Source organism: Lepisosteus platostomus, chromosome 7 (assembly GCF_059453375.1).
Source record: "Lepisosteus platostomus isolate fLepPlt1 chromosome 7, fLepPlt1.hap1, whole genome shotgun sequence".
Taxonomy (NCBI): domain Eukaryota; kingdom Metazoa; phylum Chordata; class Actinopteri; order Semionotiformes; family Lepisosteidae; genus Lepisosteus; species Lepisosteus platostomus.
This window is the reverse complement of record NC_142617.1, coordinates 432308-444361: the sequence shown is the minus strand read 5'-3', so window position 1 is coordinate 444361 and position 12054 is coordinate 432308. Positions and strand designations below refer to the sequence as shown.

At 43.1% G+C, this 12054-nt stretch overlaps 1 protein-coding gene across 5 annotated transcripts in view; it reads left to right on the top strand.

Moving 5' to 3' along the window:
* LOC148657706 (glycerophosphodiester phosphodiesterase 2-like) overlaps positions 1-12054 on the top strand; it is a 64547-nt gene that overhangs the window by 40153 nt on the left and 12340 nt on the right. For all 5 annotated transcript variants that reach the window (XM_088638340.1, XM_088638338.1, XM_088638341.1 and 2 more), the window contains 7 exons: positions 3424-3527; positions 6382-6475; positions 6762-6821; positions 7769-7867; positions 8651-8744; positions 9471-9616; positions 11029-11111. In XM_088638340.1, coding sequence (XP_088494466.1) covers positions 3424-3527; positions 6382-6475; positions 6762-6821; positions 7769-7867; positions 8651-8744; positions 9471-9616; positions 11029-11111 — 680 coding nt within the window. The remainder of the gene's footprint in view (positions 1-3423; positions 3528-6381; positions 6476-6761; positions 6822-7768; positions 7868-8650; positions 8745-9470; positions 9617-11028; positions 11112-12054) is intronic.

The following is a 12054-nucleotide window of genomic DNA, read 5'->3' as shown; positions in this document are numbered from 1 at the left end:
GTCAGGAGTTGATGTTTCCAGATCTAATTAAAACAAATTTCAAAGCATATGCTTAATCCATTATTTTTAATTATCATCTGATTTCATACACTGTATTAAGTAACATTTTGAAACCATTGGAGGGTTCAAATGTCTTCTCTTTAATCACTACTAATTAACTGATTGAGCCTGTTTAGTAACCCTCGCACAAGCTAGCGTTGCTGGGAAGAACAGCTGGTCTCGGCAGATCCTGATGGCCATTAATCTGCCAAAACACTATTAAAATGAATCTTTTGCAAAGACATTTAAATGCATCTTTAACAGATACAGCTCGTGTCTGAGAGTAAAAGAACAGTTGCAGATCAGGTTAACCGTTTTGTTTTAATAGCTGAAATAAATCCATGGTTATATGCTGTAAGTGTGCTGGGTAAGGGATGGCAGGGTATCTGTAGCTTGAGGACACCAGATATCTTGGATTTAATGCAACATGAGCATTTTTTCGCTGCAGTGAAACTGAAGGCAGCGAGTCCAGGGGTTGATGAATGTGGTTGCCAATCACTCAGCCATTCTGTAAAACGGATATTTTCCTTAAATAGTTTGTCTCAATATCCAGATTTGAAACACTCGATGACTGCAAAGGAAATGAACTGCTAGTCAGTAAAGGGCTCACTGGTTCTATGCAGTAGTGAATGCAGTGTCAGTTTCTTGTGGTGCCTTTGACTCTTACTCAGTTGTCAGGATGAAATGATTCAAATCCTGCCCTCGTCTCCAAAGACACATAAGACAGTCAATAAAACAGTACACTGTGGATGCAGCATTGCCAGGTCCCTTCCCCTGAGTTTATTTAGGTGATGCAGACTCTCCAGTATTTTTGTTTGCCCAGTCAAAGCCCAGGTACCTTTCGGGCATAAGTACAGGTATCTTTACACTCAGTCACATGGAATCCACATAAAAATAAAAGTTTTTTGCTTTTTCTTTATGCTGGGAAACACCTGGCTTGTTCCATGTCCTTATGAGCATTATGATCTGTCTTCTGCTTTTTCATCTACACATTACTCAGGCTGTATTAAGAAAGTGGCATATTGTGTTTGGAATGGTTTTGATCTGTGCTAAATTTGGTGGATTTTGTTTTCTGATCAAATCAAGTGTTGTCATGTTGTCAAGGCTTGTCTTGAGTTGTCCTTGCAAACCTCAGCTTCTGGTTCCCTGTGCAGATGGCTTTGCTTATTCAAACAAGGGTCTTGCAGAATAAGGTGCAGTTTGCTCCAGTGTGAGGCAGTGAGTCTAAAGGTAGGTAGGATCAATGTCTGAATGAGTACTATGAGAGATGGCAAACCTCTGGCTCAGACACCTTCAACCTGCCAATAGTAATTTTCTAGATGATAACATGACCTTTTATATCTGAAAATAACACAAAGTCATGTGGTGGAGTTTTTGTTTTCTAGGTAGTCTGCCGAACAAGTGTAAAGTACTGAATTTGAACTTTGTTGTGCTCGTGACAGGAGGGGGTACATATGATACTGTACAGTAATGCGACAAATGCTGTCCTTTCTATTGCATTCTGTATGTATTGGTGCTCCTTTCAGATGAAGGGAATAGAAAAATTGAACCAGTTCATATAGCACTATGTCCAAATGCAGGTTATATTCAAGCTGCAGGAGTTAAAGTTGCTTTTATGATCTCAGACCTTGAAGCAAGAGCTTCAGCAGTTGTTGCAATATCATGCTAAGCAGGACTGACACGATGAAGTCTGGAACTGGGCTGTGGAAGGTGTCCTCAAGGCTCAAAGCTTCTAGCAAAAGCCTGCAAAGACAATCTTGTCAGTTTGTTTCTTTATTATGGGTGTGGTATGCAGAACATCTAAATATCATATTCTCTTTGGCGCGCACATACATGACAATAAGGGAAATGGCAAATTAATTTTTAAAATTTACTTTTCAGCGATTTCAAGTTATTTGAACCTTGCAGTTGCTGTAAAAGCAAGTTGTTAGGGCCCATACCTACTGTAGCGATAGTGTGCTCCCATGGGGCTTTTAAGGGCTGAATTAATAGAATAATACAGTCCATTCAAAAATGTTTTAAAAGCATAGAATACTAAGCAGTCCATAATTTTTACGAATATTTTTTTAATTTGTGGACAGGAACAGTTTAGTCCTAGGGTTAGATTTAAAATATTTTACATAAGTGGCAATTTCCAGGAACCAGTCTATTGAGTAATGGGGACTGTACAGTTGTCATAAAAATATTCTGTTCTTAAGAACTTCCATGTAACCTGTACATGACCTATGAGTGTTTGTGTTTGTGTTTGAGATAAGATTGTGAGAGATCTATGCTCCGGAGTGCTATGTGTGTACAGTATATAAAGCTGTGGCATTATATGCATTCATCACTGTCCTCCAGGCTGTGTGTGGAGTGCAGCAAATCATTAACCCTTTAGATCAGTAGTTCTCAATACTGGTCTTGGAGCTTTTTTATTCCAGATGTGCCATTAATCCCCAATGCTGATTGTGGCTGTAAGTCATCTGCTGCTCTGGTTTAGACCTTTTCTGCACTTGGCCCTTGGTTTGAAAACAATGCCCCAGTTAGAGCACATTATTTCCAACACCTTCAGCATTCAGAATGGGAATTTACTAATTGGGAATTTTCTCCCTTATTTCTGACTAAACAGCTCCTAAGAAGTGACCAGTTGTTGATGAACGGGCAGGTGGGAATGGTACCTCTGCCACTGAGACAGTTTTGGTCTTTCTCCTCCAGTCCAGTCGAATATATCAGCTGCATGCCTGAATGAGAGCAGTCCTGAAATTCACTCATTAGCACACGGCTCATGCCAGTTACAAATCTCATCTGAAAGCAGATTTTAAAAAGCCTAAACCAGCAGATCAACAATGGCAGCAATTAGCACTGTTGATAAAGGGCCCACCTGGAACAAAAACCACCAGACACAGGAGTTTTTATGTAATCACATTATCTATTTTTTATTCATGCTGCAGCCTTGTCCAAATTCACTATGAGAACGGATCTTTATTTTATCCACATCATCATCAAGACTGTGACATGAGTCCTTCTGAGAAACAAAATGCCACCGAACTGGACGTTTCCTTTTCTTAACATGCATGACCTGGTGTTCAGCAGTGAGATTGAGAGCAGGACAGTGAAAAGGGCAGGGCCTTTCTGGGAGTACCAGAGATGTAATTAGCATGAAGATATTAATATAACCTCCCAAAAATGATGTTAAAGCTTTGTTGAATCTGCAGACTTCAGTCCTGACCTAAAGGTTATGTAATCGTACACAACAAATTGAATGTGTTAAGTCTGATTTATATAGGTATTATTCCTTGTACTTGTCATCCTTCAATGCATTTAATTCCTCATGCTTATTTTTGCTGTTCTCCTCCTCGTGTTTCCGGATTGCTGACTCCAGTGTCTCTGCCTGCTGTCTTTCAGTGGGAGCGCATGTGGTTCCTCATTCTCTCCTGCACCTTCTTCCTGCTGCTGGTCTGGTTTTATTTCTGGTGGGAGGCCCACAACGACTACAATGAGTTCAACTGGTGAGTACTGGAAAGGGTTCCTGAGAGCTCTTCTGCCCCTGCTTGAAAAGAGACTGTTTGAGGGAGTATATGGTGGCAGGAGGGCAGTAGTGGGTTTTGGAGTTGGTACAAGGGAAATAAACTGTACAGTTCTGCGGGCATGTTGACATGGGCAGGGTTGTTTGGTCTGTTTTATGTGAAAACATGATCCATTATCTCAACCACCAGCTTTCATGTTGGCCCGTCGTGGCTGGGGCTGCTAAGGTCATCCCTCCCTGTGAAGCAGAAAGTGCACATTCTGCCTCATTACTGTGGTTGCATGTGGATCCGCTGCCCGGAAAGCTGATCTTTCAGGCTTTTGTCCCCACTTATGTACAGCAAAATATCCAGGAAGTGTGTTTGTTTAATAACAGATAAATAATCTGTAAGTCAAAAGACACGCACAAAAAAAATTTAGATCAGACAAAATCTGTTGCCCCGAGATTGAAGTGGGTTCATTTCACATCCCCAAGCATTCCTATTGCAGGCAGTGGAAGTTGATTTGGTGTCCAGGAGCATACATGTAGACAATTTGTCAATAAGTAGTGAAACACAGGACGGACACTCTGCTTATGGAGTCTGTTTAACTGAAGCCAATTTGGTTGAATCTTGAAAAACTGGTCCTTTCTTGAACTCTGTTGAGGCAGTCTTGATATTATTTCAGTCCTGTTAATGGCTGGCGGTGAGTTTTGTTTGAACGAAAAGAGGCACAGCAGAGCCGCTTGGTAAACGTTGCACCGGAGGTGGAGTTGGCTGCCTCCCCCTAGTTTGAATGCGCTCTAAAGCAGAATGATCTCCATACTGTAAGTACTACTAAAACTACGCGCAGCTCATCGAAACACTCCAGCCAGCTATGTGTGTACTATTGAGCTGGAACGCTTGTCTTGCATGCGGCGGTGCGCCTTTCTTCGCCGAGCTCTTTGGGGATGGAGAATTATGCTGGAAGTCTTGAACACTTATGGAAGAAAACTGTTGTGATTCCTAACCTCTATGACAGGGCTGCAGGTAAAGAGGGAGTCCAGTCTAGCCTAAGAAAGGAAACGCACTCAGTCTGCACCTCTTTCACACTGAACAATGAACAAAGTACAGTATAATAACAGGAGGACCACTGTCTCAGCTCTTCAGAAAATAAAATATTGATGCCCCCGCAGGAAGAGGGAGCCGAGCTGAGCTCTATGCAAGTGCAGCCCCCGCAGGCCCCACGGCGCCAGGTCTTCCTGTCCTGTGCACTGACTGTGCTGTGCAACCTCTCGCAAGCCCCACTCTGGCACTCCACTCTGCAGGGCTGTCAAGTGATCGAGGCGACACCCCCCAGTTCTGTTTCTCATTGCTTTTGTGCTTTAGTCCGGTGAGCTGGATTTCAAGATGTCTGTTTTTTTTTAAACGGTGGCAGTGAGTCCTCATGTCTGTGTTTTGGTTTTGAATTTTCAGTAAATGGAAGTGAGATGGGAAGCAAATATTCTTCGGGCACAAGGCTTCACGGAGAGTGCTTATCCACTCACACCCTAGACAGGACCGCAGGCCAGTAAGACCACAGACTGTGGCCTGTCCACCCCAGGCAGCCTGTCTCTGGGAGGAAACCAGAGCACTCCGAGAAAACCCAGGAGAATCTGACTGTTATTTGTGTAGTGTAGGGACCATAACATATTCCCTCATAGAACCAATACCGAGACACAGAAATCATTGGACACAGAGGAAACGGACCAGGATAGATAACTGGCTTGCAGACTTTAGACTGATGCACAAATATCAGGTCTCCGCTTTCCTTTCATTGAAATGTTGTGCCCACAAGTCACAGGGTGCAGGTGGCTGTGTCAGTGAGATTAATAGAGTCTCAGAATAATAGTGAAGCGGGTACTTCCAACAGAAATGTACTGCTTCTCCTTCCACATCAGAATTATTTTAATATTTGATACTACAAACAAGCATAATGCTATTTTTCCCCAAACCTGTGAATTTTCTGCTCATTACATAATTTTAGATTGCTGATGTAAAAACAAAGCTGAAAGAAAGTTCAATATCTACCTCCCTTGAGTGAAGAGGGGGGGAAGTCACTTTATTTTTTTCTTGTTTTTCCAAAATTGAGTTATAGTGACTCAAGGCCAAGATTATTCTATAAACATATATGTTATTCTATAAACATGTTGGTAGCAATGATACTGTAGTTTTGCTTTGGATGTGATTAATCTCAAAGGGATTTCTGAGATCTGTTTTATTTTTTTCTTCTTAAAATTAAGTTTCAAATAAGTTCTGAACCTTTCAGCTTTTCCAGCTGCTCTCAGATGCAGGCGTCGTGAAAGCCCCTTGCAATTTTTGCTCAAGGTCAGTTTTACGGTGCGGAGCTCCTGTCCTCTGAATTCCTCAGTGGACCACCTCCACTGTGGGAACAGGAGGGATCTCAGCCACGTCCTTCCAACAAGATACAAAGCCCTGTGTTTCATTGAGTAGCACTCTGCCCTCACAGCAAGGCCTTCAGATGTCATAGCTCTGAGTCGCTAATCAGGACAGTTATGCAATTAGAGACACTAGCAGTGCTTTTCAGACACTGGGCTGCAGTGGCTGCTCATGCTCCACTAAAAGCCTGTGTGAGGCAGAATCATTTTTCTTCCATCACGATCATCTTCATCGTTAAAATACATTGATGTTCTGTGATCTCCTCAGCATTCACAGAAGACGATTACTTTGTTCCTGCTTTTGTCCTGCATTTCTATCTTAAACTGGATGAGTTTGTGAACTTGTCAAGCAGATATTTCTGTGTTCTCGTCATAGACAAGCTGGCACGTGAAGAAAAGACAGTCTTGTGTGACTCCTTGCATCCCTCTGATCCTTCTTGCAGGTTTTTATATAACAGATCAGGGGACTGGAGCGATGGATCAGTCCCAATACTTGCCGCAACAGCTGCTGGCTTCACGTACATTGTCTTTCTAATGGTAAGCCTGCTAATCAAACATTTACAGTAACAGGTTTACAGATGTTTTTTCCTGTCACTGACTAGGCACCAGGTTTTATGAGAGCAATAAAGCATTAGCATTCTAGGCACCAAATTCCCATCTGCAAGTGCACAAAAGCACAGTAAAAATGTTTTTAATCGAGTGGCATCGCAGAGACAGAAGTGGCACTCACAGGCCCAGTATTAGTAGGCTCTGCAGTACATGTGGTCTCTTGAACAGATTTGTTTTTATGAATCCCGACAAATTCTGCTCAACTGTATTTCAGGTTTTAGCGCTGTGCCATGTGGCGGTGGGACAGCAGCTGAACCTGCACTGGCTCCACAAGGTAATTTCGAGCGGTTTGCTGAGCTTCAGCCTCCATGCGTCTCTTCCAGCTCTTGAGTCTTTCTGCTTCCCCTGACAGCTGTCCCAGTGCAATACTGTATATTGGGTCAGCTTGATTACCCTTGAAATAAAATGCCACAAATAAAGTTTATACATTAGTTATGTAATAACTCTATAATTAACTGTCACATTCAATAAAAAGTGCCAGCTGAAATACTTGAAGTATTTTTCTGTGCAACAAATTTACGATAAGATTTATTGTCCCCTGAGGGACGTTTTTTGTGGAGACACAGCACTTCTGCACATTTAAATATAATGCACACAAAACATTACACATCACTCTATTGCACATGTATAACACATTATATCTAACATTTATAACACATTACAAAACATTGCACACAAGTGGATTGTAAAAGTAAAAAATTGTGTTTATCCTTGCCATTTGCATCGACAGCTTTAAGGGCTAGTGGAACAAAGGAATGTTTGTATCCGTTTGACTTGCATTTGTGAACCCTAAAACGTTTGCCAGAAGGAAGAAGTTTGTATTCAGAGTTGAGGATGTGGGAAGGATCTGATATAATTTTTCCTGCCTGTTTGATTATGGATTTTTCAAATTTTGTCTGCAGGGAGGGGTGCTGTTTCACTCCCGTGACCTTTAAAGCTGTTTGGATTAGATGGGTAGCTTGCGATCTCTATGGAACTGATAAATTACCAAACCACACTGTTATGCCATATCTGATAATTGTCTCAATTACACTATGGTAAAAGAGTAGTATTTCCTGTCAAACCCCAAACACTCTTAGTCTTCACAAGAAATATAAGCTTTATAAATTTGCTTTCTACTGAGAACAAATGACAGGTGTAAACTAGTTGTGATTGTTTTCTTGTCTGTACTTGCAAAACTGTCAAACATGGAAAACATGTCACGGTCTTCTTGCGCTTCAGATTGGAGTGACAGCTGTGCTGGTGACCACTGTGATAGCGGTGATGTCCGTGGAGCAGCTGTGGAGGGAGGAGTGGGATATTGTCCTCATCTCTTTGCAGGTGAGCAAAAGGTAGTTCTGTTCCACTTCGTTCTGTATTGGACAGATGTGAGCTACAATCTCTCCACATTTATTCAGTGCGGTAAAAGAAAGTTTTTTCTCAGCTAGTTTCTAGATACAGCTGTGTAATTTCCCCCACCCAGCCATGTACAGAAGGAACTCCAGATCTTATCCCTGAACCATTTTCCATTTAACCATGAGATTTCCAGCTTCACCTACAGCAACTCTTCTCGCTCCAGGTCCTGCAGGTCTCATGGGGGACTCAAGCTTGTAGGCGACTTAAGCTGTCATTCAGACCAAATCAGTCAAGAGTGAAATTGATCTGAAACATGAGGAAAGCCAGCAGCCCCTGTGGCTCTCTGGGACTGAGGGGGTGATGCTCTGCACTGTTACCCAGGGGAACAAGTTCAGACCCTGCCAGTTCTCCAAGCGTGGCTGGATCGAGGAAGAACTGCCAGCAGAGTGTGTGGTTTGGCGATGATGACAGATGATGTGTGTGAGGGAGATATCTATAGACAACAGATGGTATGCAGTCCTTCTTGGCTCTGAAGTCCGAAAACAAGAGTGGAGATGCCATATGGTGTCAACTTTGCTGCGATGAGCAGAAGTAGATGTTTTCTCCTCTCCGTAATTAGATTACGGCACAGATCACTATGCAGTGCAATATCAGCTTGAAAAATCCTCCAATCTTTCTGACTTATCTTCACGACTTTTATCTTCAATGCTCGGATAATGCAGAGATGTGTAAAAAAAGTACTCATCCTCATTATTTCAATGTCTGCAGGCGAAAGGCCCTTTCCTGCATATAGGGGCCGTGGCCGTGATGACAGTGCTGGCATGGCTGGTGGCGGGGCTGTTTGCCCGGTCAGAGAAGACAGGTAAGTACCTCTTGACCACAGTGATCAAATATCGCTATGTAAAACCAAGTGGAAATCGTTATTATAAAACATTGGCGGGTGTGTCAAGTTGTTGCACTTCATGGCAAGTTGCAGTATACAATCTAAGTGTCTTTCTTTGAAGAACTATTATTGCATGTTTTAAAAAAGAGAACCATTCCAAACATGTTATCCTTCCAATAAGAGACTTAAGGTCTTGATGAATTTTTATTGTATAATTAAATTGTAGGGGGTTGGAAATGATGAGCTAGTCTGCCCTAGTCCTTTGTTAATGTCTGTCACTTTGCTGAAAAGCCGTGAAGAATTCCAGTGCACTCCCAGAGGGCAGAGGTGGATGTTTTCCGCTACTCTATCTGCAACACGTAATCTAACCTTAGATAACGACCTTGGGAAACTTTCTCTCCCACAGTCCAGATGCTGCTGTCATTGTCCTGGGTCAGGACACAATGAGTCAGGGAAACAGTTCTCTTACCTGGGTGCTGTTTTAAAATGAAGACATAGTGCATAGCATGTAATGTATTAATCTAAATTGATTTGCCTTTTTTAAGTAGACATTGCACATTACAGTTTGGTGAGCCCTGGTTCCTGAGGGTCTGAAGTTGCCAAATGTTTTTCAGCAGGCTTTGTTAAAATCTGATTTTGTCACTTGGGGTGGGTGTGGCTGTCCCAGGAGGGAGTGATGGGACAGATGCTGTGTTCGCTCCACAGGTTTCCAGGCGGTTCTGTTCCTTGTCTATGCGTGTGCCCTGTTGGCTCTCTACCTGGTGCCCCTTGCCATCACCTCTCCCTGCCTGATGGAGAGAAGCAGCCTGTCTCCGCGGCCTGAGGTCATTGGCCGTCGAGGAGCTCCAATGGTGGGTAACCTGGCACAGCCATTCAGCGGGGGAATGCCTTGATCATGGGGAGTTGTTGTTTTTCCAAATGTTAATAAGTGGGGACCAGTGGTTTTGTCGGATGGTCCTCCCTGCCTCCCTGTGAAGCCTCTGTGTTCCCCCTTGTCCTGGACTCCGTGCTCTTCTGCTGGACTGAGGGTCCAATTACACAATCTGAGACCATCATGACTCTTTAGGAAGCAGAGGCTACAGATAGCAGAGAGGTAGAAGTGTGTGAGACAGGTTGTACTTACTGGAATGCAATACTTGTCTTTCGTTTTGGATGTAACAATACTTTTAGGGTCTAAGTGATGATGAAAAAAACATCTTTACTGTTTTAAGTGTGAAAAGTTCAGAGGATTTCTCAAGGCATTCTGGCCTGGTGGGGGTTCAGGGAATTCAGAATCCTAAACTTACATCTGCTCTTCAGTGTTTGTTTTAGCTAATCTGTGTTGAAAGGGGTTAGCCAGAAGGAAAATGAATAACGTCTAAAAGCCCCTCAACAGGCAAGGAGCAAAGACAGACATCACTCATTAAGTTGGTTTATTCCTGTTTCATCTGCAATACTGCTGCTTTGTGCCTTTTCTCCAGTTGCCATGGGTGAAATGATAGACAGAATTAGAGTGCAATCACACCTACAGTAAATAACATTCGCACACATTTATAGCTTAATGTCACCTGCAGGAGTTTCTGATGCATCGGCTGTCTTTGTAACCATGGAATTTTATAACCAAGCTGCCGATTTGCAATATTTCCATCTGAGCGCCATCCTACCTGGGAAAGGCTTGTTGATCGAGGTATTTCCATGTCAAACAAGTGGATCAATCTCTTGCCGTGATTTGTCCTTGCGGTCCCTGAATCATCTATCACTTCGAAGTGGGTATAGAATAGCGGAGTGAGCTAGAATGCTCACTTCTTAATCATTAAAACTTTTCACATAGATTCCGTGTCTGTCAAGAAAGAATCAAGAATATGATGCTTAATTGTGCTTTGTATATGTATGAAATTCTACTTTATTCATGTTTGTGTATTCATTGTCATCTTTCATATTATGCAATTCTTGTGCTTGCATAAATCTGTGGTATCTTGGAGTCTCAGAAACCAAAGGCCTATATTCTTCATGAATCAATTCATGATTTATACCACCTCTATACTTGGATTTCCTCTTGGTTTATGGTAACGAGTACTTTAACTTCATTTTGGACTGATGTTCGAATTTGAATTTACACTGCAAGATCTTGAATGGTTCTGACGTTCAGCTAATAAAATAATGTGGGAAAAAATAACATTTCAACTAAAGGGTAAGGATTCCACCTTATCACAGCAAAGTACTGGTGGGGTCATGAAGCACAGAACTCTGTGGGTGACCTTACTGTCTCTCTTTTCTGACTCAGCTTGCTCCAGAAAACACGCTGATGTCCTTCCGTAAGGCCCTGCAGCAGAAGGTCAGGGGATGGGAGGTGGACGTGACCATCAGGTAATGAGCTGCACCTCGGCAGGGGGCTGATCCGCCTCCCTCCGGGGACAGACCTGCAAGTGGGAAGGAAAACGATAGGGGGATGGGCAGCGTGCGAGGACGCGTGCCATTCGAGTGAGAGGTCAGAGGCAGGTCAGGCACCGTCAGGTGCCGCTCAGCCTGTGTTTCTGTGTTTTCACAAAGGAATGCACAAGCTACCGTCTGACAAGGGCTCCCTGGCCAAAAGACTACAATGACATGCACAGAGGAGGCTAGATGAGATGAGCTAAAGAGCTTGTCTGCTCTGGCGACGATGGGCTCTTCAGAGACCCATCCGTCTTCAGGTCGACTCTGTGTCAAGTAATTGTCACCGTATCTTTAATCTCTGATCTTCTTTCACATTTGCGTTGCATTATATGAAGCTGCACTTGCCTTATTCAAGGATGTTCTAGAGCTGGTTTCGACTGAGCGTGTTTGACAGGACATACTGGTGTCTAATGGGCAGTGTGTGCCGCACGTGGGTGGTGTAAAATATGAAAGTTCATCGAGTGCATATTCAACTAACAGTGGCTTCTCGTCCTTGCGCTAGTGGTAGATGACATAAATAATGAGCAAAACACAGGCATGTTGGGGTCCCGGGAGCTCTCCAGGAAGTGTGTCCAGATGTTCCCATGACTGAAGTGCTGTTCATGCACAGTTGTTTCTATGTGTTCAGTACATCGCTCCTTAACATTAAGGACAGCCTAGTTCTTCAGACTTCATCAGCTGTGGTTCTGCAGCTGTTGAAACCAGCCAAGAAGCTAAAAAGAGCTTTGCCCAGTATTTTCTAATAGCTTTGTAGTAAAATGGGTTCCTTCCTTTATTTCACTCAGATGTATGGAGAATAGGCTCAGGTTTCTGTCCGGGGCGGTGTGGTGGGCGGGTCGGGGCGGAGTGGAGCATGGTCGAGTTCGGCAGTGGAAGC